Source organism: Melospiza melodia, chromosome 3 (assembly GCF_035770615.1).
Source record: "Melospiza melodia melodia isolate bMelMel2 chromosome 3, bMelMel2.pri, whole genome shotgun sequence".
Lineage (NCBI taxonomy): Eukaryota > Metazoa > Chordata > Aves > Passeriformes > Passerellidae > Melospiza > Melospiza melodia.
Genome location: NC_086196.1, coordinates 13,682,133 through 13,708,793, shown reverse-complemented (window position 1 = coordinate 13,708,793; position 26,661 = coordinate 13,682,133). Strand labels below are relative to the sequence as shown.

The following is a 26,661-nucleotide window of genomic DNA, read 5'->3' as shown; positions in this document are numbered from 1 at the left end:
TGACTTAGGCTGAAAACTTGTATAAAACTCCATCTGGAACCTGTAAGTCAGTTATGTTAAAGCAGGAACTTCGTAATTTATTTCTGGTCTTTAGCATGCAAAATCATCCAAATGGTACTTTATGTCAGTTTCATGTTCAAATTTCTATGAGCAGTAGAAGTGTACCAGGTAATTCAGTAAATCCTTCCCTCAAAATACTCACAGTGTCCACATGAGTGTAGTCTTTCCAGAAGTGTTATAGCACTAAAATTCCTGAACAGAGTAGTGAATGTTATTTTAGAACTATAATTAAACAGCACTTCATCTCCATCAGTCTAAAAGTAATTACTTGGAAAATTAAATTTAGATTTGCTGTGACAAAGGGTATATTAACCAATGGAGGAACTGTAGTCTGTGGTTTGAAAGAAAGTTTTTTTCTCTGATTTCTGCCAGTATGTTGAAAGCTGAGCAAAAATTAAAATTTTACTCTAATGAAAACTTCAGTATAGAAGAGTCTTGAAGTCTAAAATGCACAACAGTTTTTGCAAGTGAAACACACTTGTCTTAAAGGGGTGTTTATTATGTCTGTGTAATCTGGTCACAAAGGATGATGTGTTTTGAATGGCTCTCAAGAGACAATGATCCATCGGAAGGAAATGTAATTCACTGTTGAACTGAGAAAGTTGAACCAATTTTAATTATTCCAGTATAAAGATACTATAAATGAATGTATTATCAAGCCTGCCTGCTCTACATGTAGCTCTTTAGATCCTGCCCTTACATAAATGGGTCAATTATATCTCCATGTATTCCTCCTCACTGTTTGAATAAAGCTTACCAGCTCTTGTGCGTACATGCAAGAATTATTTAAAAACATTATGTTTCAGAGTTGTTTTGAGAAAATAGGTGCATTCAAGAATTAACACACTGTGAAAATAATTTAGCCTTGTTCCATAAAAACAGCAGAAGTGTGTGTTAAAACAAGGACTTTGTGTAATTCTATGGAAATAATATACTTTGGTGAAATTAGGGAAATCCATTTCATTAGGTACAGCACATCCTGGAACAGAAAACCTTTGTCCTGGTGGCCTGTATGCTTTCCATATTCCATTATGCAAATGTGAGAATTCATCAGGTACTTTGCCTCATTCCTGCTACCCTCATTTCATATCTACTTCAGACAAATCTACATACCATGAACAGTCTCTCAAAGCCAGCAGCTTCTGCCCACAAAAACAACATCAGCTTGTTTTATTACTCACACATCAGCCACATTGTGTTGGTCGTATCATGCACAAAGAGAATTCCCATCCCAGTGAGTTTAGAGTCTGAAAGTATCAGTCCTGGTGCTCAGTTCAGACAGAGCAATATAATCCCCTTCAAGCCAGTGAACTCTGTATTACACAAGCAAAGCGTTTGCTCATTGTTCCAAACAGGTGAAGATTTTTTTTTTTTTAAAGCAAGACTAGGAACAGGAAAGCAGTGGCTTTTATCAAGCTCTGCCATAGTACAAGAAGAGACAAAGGACTGGTCAGAAAACAAAGAAAATAATCCTATTTAATAGAATAAAAAACAAAGTCATACCCACAGGTAGGTCAGAGTCATGTCAAGGTACATGTCTGCTTCTGATGTGAACTCTTCAGAGACCGTTTTCCCCATTCCAACCCCCACACTGCAGTTGGGCACTAACAAAAAGCCTCGCTGTGCAGTCATCCCAATGATATCAGATGTCACTCCCCTGCAGCCCTAGATGACAGCCCAGTTCATTCACCCTGCATGTTTTTCATGTTGCTTGCGTGGGATCATGCTTATTGCTTATCTACCTTGTCCAGGTCAGTTGTTATTTGTTCTGTGTAATTCTGCTTCCTGTGACAAATTCAGCCTGATATGTTTTTCTCACTTTTTGTTTCATACTGCTGACTTCTCTCTGCAGATATTGGCACAGCTTAGTGCAAACACCTCTTTTATTTGCACAATCTCTAAGATTTTTTTTATCATTAGTGGTTAGAATTACAAAATTCTTCCTCCTCCTCTTTTTAATGTATTTATGTACTAGCTTATGAGAAATATAGGACAAAAACCATAGTACTGATAGATTTTTAAAAATTAAAAATTTTGCCCAAATAACCCATAACCTGATGCTTCTTAAAGTATAATCTTACTGCAGGTATGCATTATCCTCCATTCTTTCGAAGTTGCATCACAAGTTTGCATAGCATGTTTTGATTACCCAGCAGATGTTCTTGTAAATTTCAGAATCTCACCTGAATGCAGATCTGAATGTTCCCAAAGTTTGGAATGAAAAGATCACATCTGCAGTATCGCTTCACATGTGTTTAATTTTCACATTTTATGCTGTCCTTTGCTAACTGGAGTTCCTTCTCTGTTTATTTTACTGGCATTTTGAACTCCCAAATACCTTTCTGTCTGCAAAGCACAGCTACTGAATTGCATGTCCAAACCCAATTACTGCCAACAGCAATCCCTAATTTCAGACTGCCTGTTTGGCTTCTCTAGCTGTCCAGTTTACGTGACATTGCTAATATCAAGCTCAGCATGAAGGTTAGATCCTCAGTTTGTTGAAGCTGACATACCTTCCTACATGTGCCAGACCCCACTGAGAGGCTGCCCAGCTCTGCCAACCAGCTCCCACACCAACAAGCCACAAGCAAGTCTCCACAGGCTCCTGGATCAGGAAGATTCCTCTGGAAAGCATGGAGAATCTCCTACACTGCACTGTGTGGGTTGTCTGGAAGCCCCAGGTGGGATTTACATGACCTAGCAGTGTAGCTATGCTAACATCACACTCCACCCAGGCTAATACCTCAGTGAAGCCTACGCAGAGCTGGACAGTGGCTCCAATAGCTCACTAGGCGGATGTGATTGCACAGCTCTGCTTGGTGCTGGGTAGAAATGCTGTGGACTTACCTGTGATTTCATCAAGTCAGCCTCTAAATACTCTGCCCCACCATCACTTGTGAGAGTAGGTCACTCTGAGGAATAAAGTCCTGAGTCACTTAGACAAGCATCAGATTGTTCCCTGGGTCTGCCTCTTTTGCCTCCTCAGTCAATCATTCAGCAGTGGCAGTCCTATAACTGGGATGGGAAGTGCTGTTCTGCCCCTCTCATTCCTTCTCCTGAGTGGTTCTTCAGTCAATCCATGGCTGTGTCCCAAGACCACCACCTCACAGATGTGCTCTCTGCCTTCCAGGAAATTAGCAGCAGGGATGTCTGGGCATGTTTTCCCTGGCTTGGGACATGTCTTGCATCTCACATTTGCCACAGGTTTGATCACTCTGCACTTATTGTCCAGGTCAAGTGCCGAATTTCCAAATTGTTATGTTTTTTCCATCCTTATCCTGCTAGTACTGCCCACATATGAGGGCCACCAGTTTCACAGAGCTACCCAGCCTTTCACAGGAATAATATCGTCACATCATAGTGGTGACACAGTGTCCAAAGAGTGACACTTGGACACTCTGCACTGGGTACCAGGAAGTGGGCAAGAATTAACCACTCCTCATCCTGCTTTACCAAAGACAACTGGGCTTCAAGCTGGGCATGCTCTAAGGCACGGGAGTTAGAAAGCAAATGAACAATTAAATTCCTACATTTAGATTGCGTGTCCAGACATTTCGAATCCAACCAGGATCTTTCATCAATGGAATCTGAAAGAAACAAAACAAAATGAAAAATAATGTTAGTATATACAAAAGTTAATATATACAGGCCTCAGTCATGGTCCTTGAAACCCAGCTTCAATGAATATCTCTCCTAAGATTCCTTTGTAAGCCACATGGCGTTTGTGTCATCCTCACTTTTTATCTCAACTGAGAAATTTTCTCAAATTTTTTTTCCACCATCTCAGTTTTCAGGGGTTTTGCAGAAGGATTTAGTCCTCTGCTAGTGGGATCTGTATCATCAGCTGGAGAGAAGCTGAAAGCTGGCAAATTCTGCGAGCTCTGAAGAAGCACAGACCATAACAGTGTCTGTTTATTCTTTTGCAGGATGGGTATGCCAAAGATCTTTTCATATGGCATCATCCCTAGATGTGTTCATGGTACAGGAAGACCTCTAGTACCCAGTAGGACAGGAAAAGCAGTTCTGTAGAACAAGAGGAGCACACTTCAGCCCCTTTGAAGCAGCGTGGTGCTCAGGGTCTGCATAGCAGAGGCATGAGTATATTCCATGAGTAATTCCTCTGCAGACAGGCAGCACAGGGGCCTCAGCAGTGTGACTGCTGTGACTTTCAGAGACAGAGCCCACAGCTGAGGTGACAATTGCTGTGACAACCTCTTTATGAATGCACAGAAGTAGGAGGGAATGGTGATTTCATTTTTAAAGAAGCCACAGTTGCAAGACACATTGACATTAATTAATACCCACTAAGTAGGGTAAGCTTTCAGTGTTGCTGGAGATGAAGGGACGCATATAAATAAAAGGAAAAGTTATTCAGGAGAAATTCTGAAGTGCATTTTATAATACTAATTATTCCATAGTGAAATTTTGTACTGTAAGGACTAACACTACAGTATCAATAAATACAGTGATGATGATGATGATGATGATGATGATGATGATGATGATGATGATGATGATGATGATGATGATGATGATGATATGAACAAATAATTTGAAAGATTTCTTTTTCTTGCCTAGAAAAATTATGGCCAGATTTGCTGGTGGTGTATACTCAAAACACCCATATTCCTTCATATTCAAATCTCAACATTTTTCAAACAAAAATGCTTATCAGGAAAAAAGGAAAAACATTCTGCTTTCTATAATTCACAAGTTATATGACACTCAGAATACTCTGTGGAATTCTACTGAGCAAATAGAAAAGGTATAAAATGATACTTTTTCTGAATTTTCTTCCATTTGAAAAAAGACTATGAAACCATTACAAATAGGGAGCAATCAGAAATAGCAAAACAAGCACTACAGAAAGAAATTCACCTAGTTCTGGTACGTCCAGTTCTTAAGGGTGCCATTACTGTTAATTACACTGGTAATTACACTCACACACTCTGGTACATGTGTAATTAGGATATAATTTCATGTGGGGGATGTGACAAGTAAGTTTGAGGTGGCACAATCAGAGGAAGACAGAGGTCTGGCACACAGGCCTTCTCTGTTCATGACAATGTCTTGCACTTGGAACATTCCACTAAGGATTGCACCACAGTATTCAAACAAGTTTGAATTTACTCAAACAAGTTTGAGTTTACCAAGTCTCTCAACAACCTTATGGACCAGAAGATATTGTAAATTCCATTTATCAAATTAAGGAATTGAAATACACACTGATTAAATTACTTACTTGGCATCACAAAGGACTTCTAGCATCTCAATTAGGAACAGAGTTCTTTCCACATGGTCCATTATTTTAAAAAGTGGTCTATCTTTTCTATTCTCAGAAGCAGAATAAAAATACTGGCACTGTTGCCCTGGTAATTAAATGATCAGAAATACTCTTCCAGGCTAAATTAATAATTGAAATACAGATGCATGCTGTATGCAAATGCTGTATTCAATATAATTGCATTTTCCTGCTGCATGTGCCTGTTTGTGTTTAAGAGCTATCACAGAGTGGTTTGGGTTGGAAATAACCTGAAAGACCATCTGGTTCCAACCCCCCTGCCATGGGCAGGGACATCTTTAATGAGACTAAAGTGCTCAAAGCCCCATCCAGCCTGACCTTGAACACTTCCAGGCATGAAGCACCCACAACTTCTCTGGCCAACCTGTTCCAGTGCCTCACCATCCCCACAGTAAAGAATTTCTTCCTAGTATCTAATCTAAGCCTACCTTCTTTCAACTGAAACTGAAACTGCTTTTCAACTGAAAGATGTTCACTCTTGTCCTACAAGCCCTCATAAAAAGTCCCTCTCCAGCTCTCTTGTTGTCCCTTCTGGTACTGGAAGGTGCCATAAGCTCTCCCCAGAGCCTTCTCTTCTCCAAGCTGAACAACCCCAACTCTCCCAGCCTGTCTGCAGAGTATGGGTCCTTCAGCCTTCTTATCACCTTTGTGGCTTCCTCTGCACTTGCTCCAGAGTTCCACATCTTTCCTGTGCTGAAGGCCCCAGAGTTAGATACACCAGCCCCCATGAGGTCTCAAGAGAACAGAGCAGAGGGGCAGAATCCCCTCCCTCACCTGCTGCCCACACTGCTTTGGATGCAGCCCAGGACACAGTTGGCTTTCATGGCTGCAAACACACATTCTTTCTTTCTTTTTCTTTCTTTCTTAAAAACAATCAAAATTCCACGATCCAAAAAATAAATCTCAGAAACATCTGAGATAATAGGAACTGCCACAGGCAAACAGTACATTTCATTAGCAGAAAAGTCAACAGTGTGTTGCAACAGAGCTGGTAATTTTACAAGAGTGCTGCTGCCTGTGCATTCAGTTCCTCTTAAAAACAATGATCAGAGACAGTCCTGTAAAACATTCTTTGTGTACTGTGCAACAACCACGCGACTCTCCAGGATCTCTGCCAACATTTTGAAAGTACAGTTAATATTACAGTTAAGTATTTGATGTTTTTAGTTGTCTAATCTCTTTTTCTTTCTCACATTTGAAAAACAACCCCAAGGAACTTTCATTCAGACCCGCAATTAATGGAAAAATTCAGAATTTAATGAATTATATTTTGTCCATTCTTTTAAATGACTGTTGTAAATCGACTGCCTTTCCTATTTAGTCGTCTTGGAAAGGCAAACTGATATGAGCAACAACAATTTCAAAGCAGACACAATGCATTAAATCTTTCCTTTAGTTGTACCAGCCTCAGAAGGCACCCTGCTGACCTTAGAGAGCAAGCTAATGTGGGGAAAGGATGACCTTGCACTTAAGCTAGTGAAATAGGACACAAGTGCTATTCCTGTACAAGACAATCAGAGTGAAGGCGCAGGTGGAGGCACTGGGACACTCTGGCCTGTGCCCTGATGCTGGAAAAACAGCACTTGGCACAGGTGCTGCCACAGCCAGCTGGCAGCTCCCAGCTTGGGAACGAGCACAGAGCATTTCCAACAGGCCTCTCAAGGAGGCCAACTGGTCTTTAGCGTTGATGGAGCTTAATAACAATAATAGCAGGAGCTGACTGGATCACACCAGGTAGCATCAAAGCCAGAGAATGGGCACTGTCACTGTTTAGTTTACTATCACCAGTGTAGCCAAGAGATCCACATCTCCTGAGAAGCTACCTGAGATTTTTTGCTTCTGGGAGTGTGGACATTATTGAACAGCTCTTCTGATGTCTAAAATAAATAATATGCTCCTAAACTGTCAGGGGAAATTCAATAATATTTATAAGAAAACTTTAATTTGTGGTGCAAAGCAAAATTTGCCCTTTGACCTCTAAAGAGAGTCTTTATGACTCTATATTGCCCAGTCTGTTAGCATTAAGCCAAACTGTACTTTTCCCAACTAATTATGGAATGTTTAAGAGTGAAGATATTTCTTTTAGCTGATAGAAGGTGAAGTAAAACAGAAGACTCAGAGATAACAGATATGGCCTGATATTTGCAGAACAGATTAGTCTATATTTCATACTCTCACTTAGAGAGAAAATATATATCTTATATAAAAATATTGCAAGCAAATGATAGCACTAGTAACTGTAATCCATGCCCCCTTGGAAGAGATGTGGAAATGCAGTGAGCATGAAAAGAAACAGGAAATATTTAGGCATTAGGAAAACTTTATAATAGTAGGAGCACCCAAGCTCTGGTATGGCTTGGCGGAAGAGGCTGAGATCTTTCAGAGCAGGCTGAACACACATTTGACAGAAATGTTTTAATTATAGTTGAATTTGCCTCTAGGCATGGAGATGGACCGGATGATCTCTGAGTCTCTTGCAGCCTTGAATTCTGTTAGTCTATGATAAAGTGATGTGGCAGAATGAGAATCCATTTTCAGGAGTTCTTTCCTGGCAAGGAAATCTCACAGTGGGAAAAAATACAGAAATTGGTGATGAAAACCCTGTTACATGAAATGCTTTGAATTTAAAAAAGTAGTGCAGAAACAAGTTATAGGGAAGCACAGCAGAGTAGCAAAGGGATGGGCAGGGTGACCTAAGCAGCTCTTCTGTCTCAAACTTCTGACTCAGTCTCACGACATCACCTGACTGGTGTTTAGCTCATCACACTGATGCAACAGGTGTTGTAAACAAAGTTAGTAATTTGTGAATTACTCAAGTAATTTAAATCAGGTTCCTACAGTAATCACACCTCTAAATGTAGTTAAGTACACATTGAGTGCTTTATTTCTGCTAGTACCAGATAGAAACATCCTATTACTTCCCTTGAGGAGCATCTGATGCCCAAAGTGAGTTATATTTTCCCTGTGGTATGGGTGCCTTGTGCATCTGGTCTGTTCTTTCACTGAGAACCAGAGTAGGTACCTTTTGGGAGGAGACGCTATCTCCACTACAGAGTAATTTTAAGGAACAAAGAGGAAGGAGGGCCACCTTCTTTCAAGGTAAGATGACAATCCAATTGCCACATGATCATAATACCTTTCTAAGTGACCTAAAGTAAGAAAACCATTTCCTAGCTTCTCAAATAAGTCAGATTTGAAATAATGTGGAAAAAAAATGTAACTATCTAGAGTTCTGTCAGAAACTTCAGTAGTGAATTCCTAGTTAAATGGCTTGATGTTCTAACACTCCAAACAAAAACATCCTTGTCTATGTTTATCTTCTATTAGAAGGCTACCGAAATAAAGCCACTGGTCTGTAGGAGACAACGTGGGAGCTGCTGCCCATGGAGATGACCACCGAACAGTTTAAGAACTTTAAGAATATGGAAGCCCAAGTCAAGTTTTATCATGTGAAGCAGAGGAAGCACAACAAGGAACCAGTTCTGTTTAACTGCCTTGCTCAAACCTGGTCCAAAGTCAAAGGAGCCATTATGCTCAAGCACTCTAGCAGCTCCAGGGTCCCAAGGCATACATGGAGACTGAGGAACAGGTGTAGGGTGGGAAGATCACAGCAGTTTGGAGTCTTCTTGCTTGCCCAGCTCTCACAGCCTGTATTTCTCTGGAGACAGCGTGGGTGCCAGGGCAGCTCTTGCAGCATGAGCAGTGTTCTCCCTGTCCTTTCCTTGCTGAAAACATGGATACCTGCATTGTAATCATAGAAGGGCTTGGGTTGGAGGGGACCTTAAAGACCATCTAGTTCCAATCCCTCACCACCATGGGGAGGGATGTCACACACTACACCAGATTGCTCAAATTCCCATCCAACCTGGCCTTGTATGCTTCCAAGGACAGAGCATTAACAGCTTCTCTGGGAACCTGTGCCAGTGCCTCACTCCTCACAGTACAGATTTTTTTTTCCTAAAATATAATATAAATCTCTCCACTTTTAGTTTAAAACTGTTCCCCCTTATCTGATCACTGCCTGCTCATGCAAAAAGTTGTTCTTCCTCTTTTTTTATAGTTCCTTTCAAGTACTGTAAGGCAAATCTAATATTTCTTCAGAACCTCTTCTTCTCCAGGCTGAACAATCTCAACCCTCTCAGCCAGTCTTCATAGGAGATGTGTTCCAGCATTTTTATGTCCCTCCTCTAGACTTGCTGCAAAAATAGGTCCATTTCTTTCCTTCACTGAGGACCCCAGATCTGGATGCAGCACTGCAGGCAGGGTCTCACCAGAGCTCCTTTTGGCAGAGCCCAGGATACATTTGGCTTTCAGGGCTGTAAGTTCACAGTGCCAGTTCCTGTGCCAGTTCCTCCATCCACCAGATCCCCCAAGTCCTTCCCTGCAGGGCTGCTCTCAATGAGTTCATCTCCCAGTGTACTACACCAACTTCCTAAATGATTTTGAAATCCAGATGTAAGCTGAATGCTTTGTAATAATCCAGCCTATAAATTAAACTAAAAAAAAGAGAATATCCAGGGCATTTCTGTCCTGGAGCTGCTGCAAACTGCAGGAGAGCTCAAGCATTCTGGTTTGCTCACCACACTATGAAATGACTTTGAAATAAAGGTAGAACTAAGGACTGCAAGCAAGACACTATGAAGCTGCCCATTTAGCCAGAAACCTCACTGAGAACATCCCTGGGCTGGGTGAACACAGGGAACCCTGGTCTTTGAAATACACCCAGAAAGGGCCTCATGCCAGGTCTGTATTTTTCCTGCTGAGCTCCTCCCTTTTCTTAACCTCACCCTAGTCGCTCACAGAGAGAATTATCAGCTGTTTATCTAACATCTTGCAAGGCTTGCTGATAAAGGCTGTTTTGTCACCTCCCGCAGACCGCTCAGCAGGGCAGGGCCTGTTTGGCTGCCGCCACCATTGGCAGAGGGGGTGGCGCCACCACCACCACACGGGCACTTGCTTTTGTCGGGTATTTCAATGGCTGCTGTTAACACTGCACCTGGAAATGTGCCCCTTAGGAACCACCCTAGGCTACCAAAAGGTGTTTCATGAGGTGATGTGTCCACATCACCTGATGTTCACCCCACCCTCCCTCAGGGCATCAGCCTTTCCAGACCCAGAGGCCTCCCTGAGCAGCTTCTCCATCAGCCCTGGACGTGGCAGCTGCTGCCCACAGCTTTCCCCAGAGCACAGAGGAGGGCAATACATGCCCCTCACCAGAGCAGGGTGAAAATGGCTGCTCCCCCTTACAGCCAGGAGCAGAAAGCTGGTGGGTGGTCGAGCTCCGTGACAGCAGTATTGATGCTGCCCATGGCTTAGGCTTGGTGAGGCTTTGGGTCATCCAGACCCTGATTGTTAAGTGCAAGGCAAAGGAGTTCAGAGCTAGATCTGGCTGAATGTAGCATCTGCAACCACAAAGAATCTATGCATTTTGGGTTTTCATGATACAGAGCAAACAAAGCTCATCTAGCCCACTGATGTTCAGTCTGAGACACAGATACGTGCTCAGTCATGTAAACAGAGGACTCTCTGAAGAGAAAAAAAGGAAGGAACTATCAAGAAGTTCCTGATTTAGTTCAGAGGGATTCTGGTCAAACAGGTATGGCAGCAGAGCTGAACTGGCAGCAGGCTTGTTTAAAGACTTGAGGAACTGGGTTTGTGCCACACGCTGGACCCCCAGGCTCCCAGTACCCAGCAGTACACAGAGCAAAGCTGCTGCTGTGCTGTGCTGTGCCTGCTCTTCAAATAGTACCAGGCACAGACTGTGCTTCTGCTTGCTAGCAGAAGTCATGGGTCACATACAAACACCTTGTACAAATACCTTATGGAAACTTGTGGGGAGCCTTCAGAAAGGGGCATTTCCCTCATCCCATTTGTTTTCTGTGCAATCTTAGGCATGAATTTCAAGAGTGGTGATGGGGTTAGGAAGATGGCAGCAAAAAAACTGTGCTGTACACTGAAAAGCTGCATGAGCCTTTAATGTTATGATTGAACCCTTTATCCATTTGCCTACGGCAGCTGCATCCATAGGTATAAAAGTCATGGCAGGTGGGAGGTAATAGCCACATCTGGGCCTGGCGTGTAAAACCTAGCTGGGCTTTTTATTCTCTCTGTCTATTTACTTTGTTTGCTTGTAGACTTACTTAGAGGTCTTCCCTATGGGTATTATAGCTATTTTAGGCTGCCCGTGATGCTTCCCATCCCCCTGTCCATTGATTTGTGGGAAGCCTCCCATCAGAATGCAATTCATTCAAAGAATATTAAATTTTGCCACAGAGGGAAGTTCCATCAAGTCAGTACTGATATGTAAGTACTTGCACATTAGTCACTGTCCAGAGTCATCAAGGGCACCAACAGTGATGGGCAAAAGAGGTTTTAATGTATGGCTTCATGACAGGCTTGATAGAGTCATGACAAGCCTCCATTAAAGTGTGAGTGAATTAAAATATACATGGGGGTTTTTCCACTTTGTCCATCTAGGGGAAAAAAAAAACAGGTAGGCTTGCTGTTCTTTGAAACCCTTCAAGCATTCAAATATGAAAGCCTCACATGCAAATTCCTAACAGCAGAAAAAATTGTATTGTGTATAGTTTTTGTAGGGGTTTTAAAAGAGATTTGCTAGTCACAGCTTTTGAGGGAGAAAGTTTATGTCATTTTGTGGGACATAGGTATGTTTGTAATATGAAGAGACCTTGTGTCCCAAGATCAGATTTCTGGAGTGGAACAGAGGAGGAAAAACAATCCAGCGTCTGAGGGGTAGGTCAGGAAGTTTGGAAACTTCCATTGGGCCTGGCGCTATTGCAGGCTGTCTGTGCTCTGCTGCACAACCCTGCTAACCTCACTCTGCTTCTGGTTTTTTAATATAAAATAGAGAAACATTATCAACTCAGACTACTGTTACAAAAGCGAATTTCTCAATTTTCACAGTTCCTGACTTCATTGGTTCAGTACACAGGGCTCACATGTAGTAAAGACTGCGTGTATGCAAAAGTAAACACATATTCATAAATAGACTTTGGAAGCAGCTCCCTGCTGGCTCTTGTCCAGAAGGGAAGAAAATAAAGAGGAGGGGAGCGTGCCTCTTCATTGCAAGTGATTTGTTTTTCTCACTAATGCTACAAATTGTTCAGGACTGTTTCTAGGAAGAAGGCAGTCATAAAATCCAATCAATATATGCTGCAACATTGCTGACTAGAAGAAAAACAGCATGTGCAGAACAAGAGGAAGTGTTTGAATAAAATTCTTGGAAAGAAGCATCTCAGAACGCAGTGGGCCAGGAACATTTTTTCTGTGGTGTACATTTAGTACTTGTTCACACAGAAAGATTTAAAAGTATTTAGAAATGTTTTTTAAATGTTAATAATCCCTTGGGCTTGACTGGGCTTTAATTAATACTGAAATAACAGCATTGGCTTTGAAATTCTTTCGCCATGTCACTCGTTTAGAAGTTTTCTGCCTCTCCTCCTACTTTCTTCAGTATTTTGCCTAAACAAGGCTCAGTGGCCTGGCAGCCATCAGTCTCTTTGTTAAATGTCATACAGTTTTTCTCCAGGCAGGACAGCACTATGGGTGAAGCTTTACAGATCCCTGGCTGCAGAGAATGAAGTTTGTAATCAGTGGATGCTCCACAAAGGGCTGGCTGGCTCAAGAGTAGAGCAACCTTGAGTGTTTATTTTACATTCCTGAAGGTGCCACTGCAGCTATGCTGGTGGTGAAGCAGTGCTGGATTGATAAGAGCACAACCAGCTGCCCTCAGGAATGCTTTGGGACTGTCTTTTTTGCCTTTATTGTTTAAGGACAATATGGAGAGACAAGTTACCAGACCTCCACCTCCAAACCTCCCCCAGCATGTAGCAACACAGTCAAGGCCAGCAGAGGTTAATTCTCAGTCCAGAACATCCTCATAGTTCTGCATCCATTGCAGAAACTTCCTTTTCCTACCCAGCTGCCCAGAGCTGCCAAGAAAACTGAGGAAACTTGACCACTGCCTCTCCTGCTGCAAAAACCTGCCACCCCTCAGGCACAGGCTGCCTGCAGGAAATTAGACACCTGCTTTGGTCTTCTTCTTGCAGTCATGAAGTGTTGGTATAGTATGTCTGCCAAATCACTATTAATAAACCACCTTTTTGACTGTCACAGAGTTATGCCAAGATAAAATGCCATTCCTTCTACCATCCATCTTCTTTTTGTTTCACAGGTCCTGGCAGAGCTCTCTTTTCTGCACTGTTTCCTGATCTATTGAGATTTGTGGAGCGCTGACCAAAAGAGGAAGAAAAAAACTAGTGAGTTAGTCAAATAAGTAGGAGTTAAAGAAAACTACCTGGTTCTCAGTTTTACCATTGGGTCCTGACTATCTAAAACTTGCCATCCTAGGGGGAAAAAGGATAGAAACGGTATTAATTTTGAAGAAAACATGAACCTTCTAGCATGGGTTGTATACACAGGTGTTGCTATGGTCTGTGCCCATCTTCATGGGCTTGTCCTTTACAAGTCTAATACAGCTGCTGGAGGGAAGCAGGAGAGGAAATTGATGAAAAATAGGGCTAACATATTCTTTCATTTAAATTCCTTTCACTTAGTGTTACTTTTTCACTTAGAAAGGGGGAAAAGTATGATTGTGTTTATTTATAAACTGCATTACCCTGCTCACACACAGCACAGCCTGGTGAATGTTGCAATATATTGCAAAAGGTGTTATTAGCATAATCCCCTTGCAACAGATGGAGCAGCTGAGAAAGTTGCAGAAGGTTATTGAAACTCATCCAGCAGCACGAGGGAAAACAGCTTTGTCATCCTGTCTGGGGCCAGCCCTGCTCTGACCAGGGCAAGAGCCACAGCTCATTTCTCAGCCTTAGCTGGGAGTCAAGTCTGCCTTCACTTATATTCAAGTTCTGGCCTCTGTTGCACAGACAACATTAGATTTCCAGGAGAAGGGATTTGGGAGCACTCAAATTTTTTCTATCCAAGGTCATGTTTGTAACTGCTTTAAGTTAGCTCACTTGCAATGACTGATGCATTTCCACTGACCTTACAAAAGCACCAGGACTCATACAGTGAATCCAATAAGGAATTAATGGTGAATGACATTTAAATACCCATTGGGAAAACTCTCCTTCAAGTTTAGTCTGGCTTTTTGTTGGGTTTTTCATGTTTGGTTTTTTTTTTTTTTAATAAGGCTAAAACAGATTAAGGAAACTGTTGTTTTGCAAAAGAGTTTTCATATAAAATATTTATTGCAAATTATTTAATGAAAGAGTATTTTTCCATTGAATTTCCAAAGTGTCCCTCTGAAGGAATGCTGCCCCTCAGATGCTTTTGACTCATAAAAACCTCTAAGCAAAACTGGCAGAGTGGAGGGCCTCAGAAACTTATAATGAAAGAAAATCCTTGAACTCCAGGGATTTCTCAGAGATATTTACTGAGATGGAAATCCCACAAAGTCTCAGTTTGTACCTTTTCTGCGTTAAATCCTTTTCTGCGTTAAAATATCCAAGAAATAATGAGTTCATGGAATCTAAAATACTTAGAAAAAATAGGGTAATCCATCATAATTTCCATATTTTAAAGGAAAATTAATGATTTTATTAGCAAAGCTATGCTGAATTCCTTATTGCTTGTGTAAGTAAAAATTACCCTTGAGTTGCCTGATGATATATTGTTTGCTTTGCAAAGGTCACCTCTGTCCTGTAGCAGATTGCAGTATGGATGGTGTTAGAGTACCATGTGCAGAGGGTGAGCAGAGAGAAAACCCCCCATAATGCAGGAAAAAACACTCCTGAGATGAAAAAAATTAAAAGTGAGTAAGTTAAAAGCTTTCAAACTGGTTAGAAGGCATACAAAATATCTCAATATAAGGATACATCCAAATTATCTGACCTTTTTTTAAAGGGTACATCCAATTTAATTTGTTTTACTTGTTACAAGCTGTTAAATATCATATGGCCTCATTTCTAAGAAGGGGAAGATAAATATCAGGTGTCAGCCAAAAATAATATGTGGGACCACTGGAGGGCACTTTTGATTTAAAAATCCCTCACTTTAAAAGTCTTTTGGCAGCAACACAACTTCTGCAAATGCAGGAGAGAGCAGAACTGGAGCTTATCACTTGTTCATGAAAATTTATAGGAAGATATTTCTTTCATTTTAAGATATTTTGTAGTCCAGAAGAGCTTGAGGAAATTCTAACAAATAACCTTTATGAAACATCTATTCACACTAATTTTTTTTCCTTATTACAGATTTTTGCAATGTGACTGTTTTGGCCTAGATCACATAACATTAATGAGTCACTTAATTGAAACAACTACTATAGATTGGGTTAGAATAAAAAAGACTGTATTTTTTTGTCTGTGTTGCTATGCGGACACATTGCTAGCTCTGCATTTAAAAGAAGAATATGCTAAAACTATTCACCTGATCCGTGGATCAGATATCTGCCACTTGGTTCAAAGGCTCCAAGTTTACTGAAGGAGTAAAGAAGGAGCAAAGAAAAGTAGCAATTCTCTGTGTACTGGATTCATTTCTAGGCTAATCCTGCAAACTTTCTCCCCTCAGCAGTCTTTCTGAGATGATTGATATAGATCTCTTCAGAGGGAGAGTGGGCCTGAATAAAAAAAGATTTATCAGACCATCTGCCAGTGTTCAGTCTGTCTTTTTGCAGTTTTTTTTCCTTGTTGACTTTGACCTTCATGAAAGGGGGCTGCTTCCTGCCTGGCCTCCCGTGCTTGGAAGTAGCCATGCAATTCCTTGTTCCCCATTTTGGTTGGGCAAAGAACAATTTGCTTCCATTATAGCAGAGCATTTCTCTGCAAAGCCACAAAACCAGCATTTCTATAAGATCAGCCCAAAGCTTTTGTGAAATTCAGAAGACAGAAGGGCAAAAAGGAAAAGAGGGAAAAGAGAACAAGAAACAATGAAAAATGTATAAATGCCTCCATCAGGTTCTCTGTTCTTGGCTTTTCTGAATGGAGGATGAAGAATTTATTGTGAGCAGGCATGTCTCCATCGTCTGGTAACAGTGCCTGTAATATAGAGTAAATGATTGCCTGTTTGTGCTGTGGTTTGTGGTTCTGATGATGAACTTCCTGAGGGACTGTAAAGATAAAAATCACAGTTTGGTACTTGGTGAAGATTTAAAGAGCTGTAACTTCTAAATGTACTACTGAGGGATAAACAGGCTTTTGCCTCCTGCCCCTGAGCACCATGGCAGGGTCACAGGAAGCTGAAACTGAACAAAAACTCACACTGAAGCCGACAAAATTCGTCCCTACAGGACAGAACACAAAGAGGCTCTGCAAAGCTGAGTGAAGGCTCTCCTTTGCTGTCAGCTTTGCAGGGAAACCATCCCAGTACAGCACTGGCAGGCACCAGCACAGATGTAAAGAACTCAGGGATGGTGGTGAAGTCACAGCGGAAACTGCCAGCTTCATTTGGGACAATACAGATCACAAATCAAAGGGGAAACAGTTTCAGGGACTTATTTTTCTCTCTGCATTAATATATATGATATTATAGTGGTAAATTCTCATAAAATTAGTGGCTGATTTTCCTGTGAGTGTGGCTACTGGTACCAAAAGAGCGAAAATTGATTCTGAGGATGGTCTTGGGGTCACTTCATTCCTCATTTCAGGAAATGCAATCCCAGGTGGCATTTACCTCAGTTCTAATACACAGGGCATCTGAACTGGGAGCATGGGGCAGAGTGAGGCAGGGTGCCCTGACAGGATGGCCATGCATGAGGCTTTGAGTAAAACATCTCCTTCTCTTCTCATTGCTCCTTTGCTCCACAGGCAAGCACATCTTCACTTTCTGCTCCTGTCTCTTCAGGGCTTCACTATATGCAGCCCCATTTGCAATTTCTAAATTATTTCTAACTCTGTAAAAGTGATGAGATCCCCAAGCTCACTTGATCCCATTTCCTTAACATATTCCCCACCTCAAATATGTTATTTCTAGTGAAGTAGAAGACAGTTCTGTATTTTCTGAGCCATTTTGCCATGCAGGCTTTTCAATGATCTCCCCAGCTTGTGCACATTAAAAACAGAGGGGACACATTCTGAGGTGCCAGCACGATGGTCCCTTGTGGTGCAAACCCTGTTATGGCTCCCTGGGTGATGTCTGTGGGAAGTGCTCAGCTGATGACAGCCCAGCCTGTATCTGCTCATTTATTTGGAGCAGAAGCTCTTTGGGAAGATGCAGTGGAAGTGTCTTCTGCTGGCTTTCATGAAGCTTTTTTTTTAGCTCCCAGAGATAGGGGACTTGAAATTGAAAAGAGTTTTAACCTTTGCCATGACTGGCAACAGCTTGGTAATTTTTTAAATGCAGACATCTAAAAGCCCATAGCAAGAAACAAGTATCTATCATGATTTTCAAAAACCTCAGGGTTTAAGACAGCTCTGGTACTTGGAGATGTGTTTGTGCTTTCTGTCTGTTTGGATTGGGTTTTTCCTAATCTGCTCCATTATTCAAAGTGTTTTACATTTGCAGCCTAGACCTCAGTAGGTTTTATTTGGCTGCTCAGTTGGAGCTGCTGAAGCTCAACCCTGGGCTGACCAGTCCTTGGACTGTGGCCTTGACAAGGTGCAGACTCCTGTCCAGGAGAGATTGAGTTGTCACAGACCACTTTAAAGAGTAGGAGAGTCAGAAACAGAGAGGTTGACACTCTGTTTGCCTTTATGGCAGCATGAGATAAATAAGTGCTATTAAAACATTACTCATCATGCACATTGTTATGGTGCAAAGGCAGTGAGGTGACAGGAGCTGGGGGGTGAAGCAGCTGACAGCCACTCATGGCCCTCACTGCCCTTCATCCCCACGGACCAAGCTGAACTTTCAGATCTATATTAAGACAGGGCATGATCTGTGAGACATGATCTCCAGATACAGAATGACCTCCCACAACCTGCCCTAAATAAAATGCAAAAGGACTTGGCCTGCAGTCAGCTTGCCCAGAGTGAACCACACGGGAGGGTCCGGGTTCAACTTACTGTTTGTTTTTCAGTAGGTGGGAAGGCAGCACACGTGCTTGATGCTGGAGGAAAGCAGATCTGCAGTGAAGTTGAGACTTATTTACCCTTGCAAAAATACATCCTCTACTCTCTGAAGGGTCAGCCCTCCAAAATGGGAGCAAGGAGCTGCAATGAAGTGGCACCTGCTCCCCTGGCTGCTGCTGCCAACCTGCCAGGCATGGCAGGGAAAGGCCACTGTGGGGAAAGATGCTCCTGCCCCTGAAAAGTCTGGAGTCTATGCAGGAGATGGCTGCAAAAAGGCCACCAAAATAAAACAGAAGGAGAGCCAACACTGTGGCCCCTGTGCATAGAGTACATAGATACAGCTGATCCCTGTGCCCGAAGTGGTACAGATCAGCCACAGGGGAGGAATCAGGCCCCATGGGAAGAGATTCTTCCGCAGCAAAGGTCCATGGGATGGAGCAGTCCCAGAGGCCAGGGCATTGCCATCTGCAGGGACAGCTGGGAACAGCCCTGCTGTCGGAGTAGCCGTGAGTGTCCTGGCTGTAGAGGGCAGGACTGCAGCCCCTGGGCAAGTGGGCTCTGCCTCTGGCTGCTCTGGGACAGCACAGCTCTGGTGGGGTGAGGGCACCTCTGACCAGCCCTGCTCCTTCTGCCTTACCCAGGACAGCTGTTCAAGCTGTTCAGTGCAGTGAAAGCCTCACAGTGAGAAACATACAGTTCTTCCATTTCCAAAGAAATTGATGCTGCTTAAATTGCTACTGGAATTCTGGTAAATCTAGGACTGTCTGTAGCTCCAGAGAAATGCCAGTGCTTTGTCATGACCAGTGGTTTGTCACTGGGACTGGGAACTGGGAAGAGAATGATGGAAACTTGCCCTGAGGAGTCCCTCTCCCAAAGCAGCATCAACTGCAGCAGCAGCACTGGCAGCAGACAGTGACTGCAGCTAGTTGTTGCATTTCTGGAAGGCTTCTCCCAAAAGGTGTCTAAACACAACAAAAGATTCAGGTTAAACGAACCTAAAAAGTCTACGTGTAGGAAGAAAATGAAAGTTACAATTTTCTAGTGTGCCTGTTTAATTTGGGTACCCAGTGCAAGTGGCTCAGGGAGTATTTTTACAAATGCTCCTTGTGGTAGAGGTGAAAGTTGTAAAAATTCTTCTGAACATGAGGATCTCGAGCAGAGATCTTAGAGCACAGCTACCTAATAATTTGAAACACTAGCAAATAAAACGTGAATTTTGCTTTGGGCAGTATAGATAGTTTGTATTTGAGGCAGGAATTTGCAGAGTTCTCCTTGATTTCTGCTATGTTTTGATAGGCCCAGTTTTGATCACCATCTCCACATGTTATATCAGCTTCTCTCAGTGATGCTTAATTTATTTGTTATTTTTTACTTACTCCTCCTCTGGAAAGAACGAGAGTTCACAATATTTTTCCTAACGCCAGGGAAAGCAAATGCCTGTATGACATCATATTTGTTTGGTCCTCTTGCAACATCATGATAAATCAGAGGAAGTTTAAAGTCTAAATGCTTACAAAAACAAATTTTTGCTTCTGGAAGCAGGTAAGTTTTTAATCACATGCTGCATTTCAGAGCCTGGGGCCCATATTTTTTTATTTGCATACCTAGGGAATCCTTTTATCAAGGGGCTCTCTGTGATGAGCTTTTAATATTCTCTAATATATGTATTCTATATATATATATCGTCTTCAAGGACCAAAATTTTCTCTGTTCTCTGCAACACACTGATAGGCAGAACCACTTCAGTAAATCTACAGAGGTAAGTGGCTCTTCTTTTCTGATGTCCTCAGCAGAAGCCCAGAGTCAGCAGCTCCTAAAGGCCAATAGCAAGAGTTTCAAATGATATTTAGCACATCTATTTTGATCAGAAATCTGATATTCTTTATATGCTGAATAACATTGTTTATTGAACTTGTAATGAAAATTTCAAATTCACTGCAAAACAGATTGTTCAAAGGAGCAGTAGGATCCATGACTTTCCTTGGCAATTTAAGAGACTTATAGGTGAAGGAAATTTCTAGAAGGAAGCTAAAGCTAAAGTGCACATCATACAAATGCAATAGTTAAAGTGTTGTGTAGGATGTCTTAATTTTTAATACAGGTGAAATCCAGGAGTTTAATGACATTTGAAGTTTAAAGAAAAAAATAAAATCCCTGACTTCTTTGTTCCTTCTCAGTTTGGTTTATATTGAACATATTCTTGATGTTCCTTCAGTGCTCCAACCATCACTGAACTAATCAGTCCCATCTCTCCCACCCAGCCTCCATTCTGCTCAGTCTGTAGGGAATTTTCTGTGGAAATAGAAAGTTGCCACCTATGTTTAATTTAGAAATCAACACCTATAAACTATCTTCCTATCTGTCAAAAACAGGCATCTACCAACACACAAATACCAGGAAACCTGTGTGCTGATAGTGAGAACAACTGGTGCTCATTTTCACCCTCCCTACATGTTCCTCCAAATATGAAACTACTTTAAATGAATGTTTCTGTCATTAGCTTAACCAATTTATTCTATGTATTCTACCTTAAAAAGCAAAAGTCTCAGATAATCCTTGGGTACCTGCAGGACATATTAGTTCTGGACACACATTCATGCCTGGCCATATTTAGACACCATTTCAAATATTGTCATTCCCTGAAAAATCGCAGATGTGTGTGTCTATAAAAATATATGAAAACCATATATGAAACCATAAATATTAATTTCAAAGCATATAATTGTTTTTAAACCACTTTAATGCTTTTTTAAAAGTAATTTAAAGCCTTGGTTATAACCCATCCTGCTTTTTCCTGAAACTTTTAGTGAATTGCTAGGAGATTCAGTAGAGCTGTTCCTATTTCTACCCAAAGTCTCCTGAGAGGGAATTCATCCTCTGTCTTTCTGCCAGAAACCTCTACTGACCCACATCCTCTCCAGCAGCATTAGGCATCAGCCCAGACCTTAAAATACAGGACCATGAAGCCACTATTAGGGGGGCATCAGTGCAGATTGTATTTTATTAAGGCAGCTTCAGTCTTACTGAGAAAAAATTTGTATTTCACTGGCTCTTTTTTTAATGCAGACCTCCAGAGCAAACATTAACACTGTTCTTTATATCCCTTTCCCACTATTATACCTAAAAGCTACCTTTCAACAGTGTGGCTTTGCACAGCCAGTGAGACAGCAAAGCAGACAATACAGAATCAGTCAGGTTTTCTTGTAGAACCTGACATGCACAGGAGCACAGGAGAACCAAAATAAGGTTTTCCCCATTCAGTTCTTTTTTTTAAGTCCACAAGCTGAACTAGAAGAGATAACCAAACCATTGATCAAACACAGACTTTAACAGGAGACTAAAAATACTGATACTCAGTACTACTGAGGGTCACACAGCACAGCTTGTTACTTTTTTCTAAAGCTTTAAGTGTTATTTATGCCACCTTAGGGCAGAGTCTCTTACCCAAGACCAAGGGGAGCCAATGGGGGTCTCTGGATGTTCCTCCTCCTCAGACGACATCCTGAGCTGGTAGTTTTTCCCTGTTCTTCACATACACTCTAAAGGCACTGCTGGTTTCTGCCATATACAAAAAAGCTGCCTTCAGATTTTAGCTGCCGACAACAAAGCTCCAGAGAATATAATTTCGCAGTGATCATGTTCTTGCTAATTTTACCTGCCGAAGTTCTTGGAAGCACAGTCAGAGCAAGAAACCTGAGCTCAGTAAACCAGAGCACACTTTCCTTGCAACTGACTCCTCAAGTGCTCTTGCTTAGTCAAAAGGTTCAGGGAAAAATTAGAGCCTGACAAACACAAATTCACTTCAAGTCAGTGTCCTAACTTTCATATAAGATTTTATGGTCAGACAGTTTACTGAGTTATAAGTTCCAGAAAAAGAATACAAGGAATTTTTACTGCCAACATTTTGTTACTATCATTGATCATATTTTGTATGGATTTTCATAGCTTAATTTTTTTTCAGGACAGGTTCTTAATGCCACAGTCTAATTCTGCCTTTCTGCACAGCTGCACAACTCCACAACCGATACTGTGTGAGTGACAAGGCAGCACAGCTTTCCTGTTCCTCTGTGCAATAATATTCGAAAGAGGATAATTTTTGTTTCCACTTGTTCCTTTTGGTTTTCTGTTCGTGCCTAGATTGATACCAGTATGTAGAATCCACACAGATCCATACAGATCACACACTATTTATTTATCAGATAAACTTGTCCTGAATTTTGAGACTTCTGTCTCTGTCTGAGAGGACAGCTGGGTCCAGCATCTTGAAATCACTTCTGGCAGCTGGCAGAAATAGCAGCCTCGCCATCAATATACAGCCTGAGGTTTTGTGTTCAAACTGACCACTAAATCACAGCTATGATACATTTTCACACTCACAGCCTGTGGCTTGAATTTTGTTATTTATCATCCCTCTGCAGTAGCTGGTGAAATAAAGTTGCTATCCAAATCCCTGAACCCTTCTGTTACAGGTCTGGCTTTGGGCAAAGGCTTCTAAATCTTTCCACTCTTATGTAATGAAATGGGTTATTTATAGCACCCCACTGCAGGAGAGTCCTGGCATTAACTATGAACTGATAACAGTTATCAAATGAACAAATATGCCCAGCTATGCTTTACACTTAACCCTAGGCTATATACAAATTCAGTGAGTAGGAAAATAATCAGTCAATGGAAAAACACTGGAAATAAGGCACAGAATAGAGAAATAGCCTGTTGCCAGCATGTGGTCTCTCACCACTGTGAGTGTCACAAAGTAGGCAGCAGATAGAAAGGACTAAAAAGTGACAGCCCTCTGTGCAGCCCACCAGGCACTGTCAGCTGGAGGATTAGGGTATCACAGCCATGGCTGGACAGTGTGTTGGTTTCAACAGCAGCATCAGCATCAGCTGTTCTTGCCTCTGTCACCCTCCTTATCCCACAATACAACATGCAAGACTGTTTAAAGTCTGAAATACTTTCCTAAAACAATGCTGAGGTCTCAAGAAGAGCTGTGGTATTTAGCTGAGAGTTAAGTTCATTGCTGCATGGAGTTGCCTTTAAGCTTTGGGAGTATTGGGGATGAGTGTTATTCCTGTGTATCAACCAAAACTAACAGCTGCCAAACTGCTCTGAATGCCTGGCATGGCAAGGGAAGTGCCAGTTTATATCACAGGACAAGCACTAGATGCAGGCAACCCAGTCTCAGCTCACTCCAGTTGCTCCCTGGGCCTATTGGGTTGTGCTGGGCTCCCTCAGCATCCCTCCAGCACTGTCACACAGCTCCTGCTGCTGGCTCTGACCTGCTCCTGCTCCTGAAACCCTGGCACTGCCCCACTGCAGCCAGTCCCTGATGGAATGACTTTCCACCTGATGGGTGTCTTAGGATGACAAAACACTGATGTGAAAGGCATCTGGAAGAGATCTAACCATCAGAAAAAATGATGCTTACTTAGACTCTTCATCCTTCACATTAGAAACTCGGAATCTGAAGTGGCCCAATAGCCAAGTATCCGGTAGCAGAGGAACTCTTCCAAGAGAAAATAGCACAGCACTTGAGTTACCAAGATGCTCGAGTTACTCATTTCTGTTGTACACCAAACATTAAGACTGCAAGCACAGAAACTCATTTGTTAGCTATCTGACAAATCACATTTTCTTTCTGGAACAATTTTGGGGAAGGAAATTCAATACAATTCTTCTCATTTCAGATAAACAGGGAAATACCACGCCTAGTGAATTTCAATGGCATTCCTGCCCCTGCTGAAAGGTCTATTCACCAAATTTAAAAGATAGGAACCACTGTTTGTTGGAGTAATTTTCCACTGTTCCACCCATTTCTTCTGATAAATTTTCTTTCAAGCTGTGATGGGTAAGTATAACAATCTATCAGAAATACCATTTAAATAATTGTTATATGCTGCATAATGTTTATTTATCAAATTCTTCAAGAAGTGGGCGTGCATCTTTCCCAGAACACTGTATTCCTGAAGCCTTTGTCATTTTCTGTACCATCCGATTTCAGGAACTTCCTGCTTTCCCCAGGAAGCACTAACAAGTGTGGGCATTTCCCCTTGGCAACGTAGATGAATCCAGTGGCTGCTGTTCCTAGATCAGTGCATCTGGTACCCATGTCCAAGGGTGACCATCACCGAACATTTCTGATCAATACACCCACAAATGGAATAATGACTAGATGTAAAAGAACTTTTCTCCATAATTTGCATCAATGATGACAATGTTTCCCAGACTTTTCCCAAGGTTCTCATCCCCACTACCTGCTCCCCATCCCACCTTCTTGCTTGCACACCCACACAGCCAGGCCACAGTTTCTTTGCTTTCTTCACAGTGTTCCCCAATGACCTCAGCAGCTGCTTTTCCCTCACTCCCTTTCCATTTTTGCACTCTCAGGATTTCACAGCTTTGTTGCTACTTCCCCAGTTGGTGTTTTCAACCAAAGACAAAGGTGGAAGGACAGCTGACACAAAATTCACAGAAAATGTTCTCAAGACTCACAGTTCATGTAGGCTTCGCATCAGTTTTTTGATTCCTCCTCAGCCCATAGCCTCTGTGACACCCTCTAACAACAGGTTTCACTGGATAAACACTATAAACAGAAGTTTTGATGCCACTTTTAAGCAGTGTCCTGTGATTTCACTACATGACACAGGTTAAAGAGGAGCAAGTTGCTTTTTATAAACAGCATTTGCAAGTGCTGTATCATGAGAAAAAAAAAAATTGTAATCACTCCAGAATATTTAAAAATAGAAATATTAGCTCATGATAGCCTCTATGTGAACTTTCTTTTGCTGAACTGATAACTGTCATCTTATTTTTTAATAGAATAATTTTTCAACTTAAATAGTAATTTAAGATATTTTTAAATACAATCTCAACTCTACTGTACTGGAACAGCATCACTTTCCTAAAATAGTTGCTTTTCACATTACAGTAGTTTCCATGGACAAATCTTATGGAGCTTCTCTCTCTCTGTTTTCTTTCTGTAAAGGCTTTTGTCTCATAAATGCCTATGGAAATTTAAAGCATCATGTATATTAAGAAAGCTATATTGAGAAAGCAGAAAGAAAATCTACCTAACAGAAATACTGAGTCATAGCTCTCCCTTTTTGCATCTCCTGCAGAGGTAAAGTTCAAGATCCTACAAATTCAGACCAAACATTATTCCAGTGGGGGACTTAAGGGTACACAGGGCTGCCAGCTGCCCCACCACAGGTGCCAAACTTCAATATTTATGGTTGATAAATAAACAGTATTTACAAGTATAATTTAAGGCCTAGTAGAGAGAAATCACACCATCAGCATAAAAGAAATGTTCTATGTGTTTGCAAAAGCTCATTTATGAAAGTGTATCTTATGATGCAGAATCAGCCCTGTGATTACTGCAATAACCTCTGAGCCAATATCTGTCCTCCTAGCTGTTAATTATTCTGATAGGTAGCAACAAGTAAAAGCCCACTTTCCTGTCAGTCCTGTTGTCTCTAAGTATAAAGAATACTGTTTAATTATTGTTAATGATGCCAGTCATCATTTTCCACAGCATAACAGCTCACACTGACAGAATAATAATAGTTCATAATACTTCAGCATTTAAGTGCATAATCAATACATTGGTCATGTAACAAGTGAGGAGAAATTTCCTTCAGTTTATATTCCTATGTAAATCTAAATAAAAAACTTCAATTTCCTTGAGGATTTTAATCAAAACCACATTTATGTATGAAGCTGCTTTATGAGGTCTTTCTTTCTTTAAATCATGGCAGTTGATTCCCAATGCCTTCTTCTCACAGCACAGGAGTCTCACTGATATATCTGACACCCCAGCACTTCCTAGCCAAATAATGTCAGCAGTGGACAATGTCAGCGTGTGGACTATTGCCTCAGAACTGCCGGAGTTGTGTCCTTCACAATCATCAATGGTTATTTTGGGAGCTGTCAAAACAGGATTGGAAATGTTTTAAAAGCATTTGCAAACTACCAGAGCCACTGAGTATTTATTCAGGTGTAAACTGGAGCAAGGATAAGGGACAGAAGAGAGTCACCAGGCAGAGGATGGATGGGTCTAGTTTTAATTTTCACTGAAGAGCTGTACCCTTAAGGAAGTAAGAAAAAAGGGAAGAATATGGATTTTTTTTCACTCCAGTATATCCACAATATTTCAGTGGTAGCTGATGAATTATTAAGACTGGCTGCTGAGGGGATGATGTGGGAGAGGAGGACTGTGGCGGGAGGGTGGAAAGGCAGCATGGCAGCCTCGTGTGGTGTGGTGAGAGGCTGTGCCATGGGGCTGTGGGTGCCCACCAGGGCGCAGGGCTC

General features: G+C 41.7%; 1 protein-coding gene across 5 annotated transcripts in view; it reads right to left on the bottom strand.

Moving 5' to 3' along the window:
• The window catches only part of LPIN1 (lipin 1), an 80,769-nt gene extending 55,812 nt beyond the window's left edge, over positions 1–24,957 (bottom strand). Inside the window, exons 1-3 of one of the 5 annotated variants that reach the window (XM_063150849.1) lie at positions 21,796–21,924; positions 8,868–9,103; positions 2,908–3,647 (exon numbers count right to left, since the gene is read on the bottom strand). In XM_063150849.1, the coding sequence (XP_063006919.1) occupies positions 2,908–2,919 (12 nt within the window). In that variant the 5' untranslated portion in view covers positions 2,920–3,647; positions 8,868–9,103; positions 21,796–21,924. Of the gene's footprint in view, positions 1–2,907; positions 3,648–8,867; positions 9,104–21,795; positions 21,978–24,843 lie in introns of those variants that run through there. The other 4 variants (XM_063150847.1, XM_063150851.1, XM_063150848.1 and 1 more) reach the window with 4 other exon arrangements.
• Positions 24,958–26,661: the final 1,704 nt, after the last annotated feature.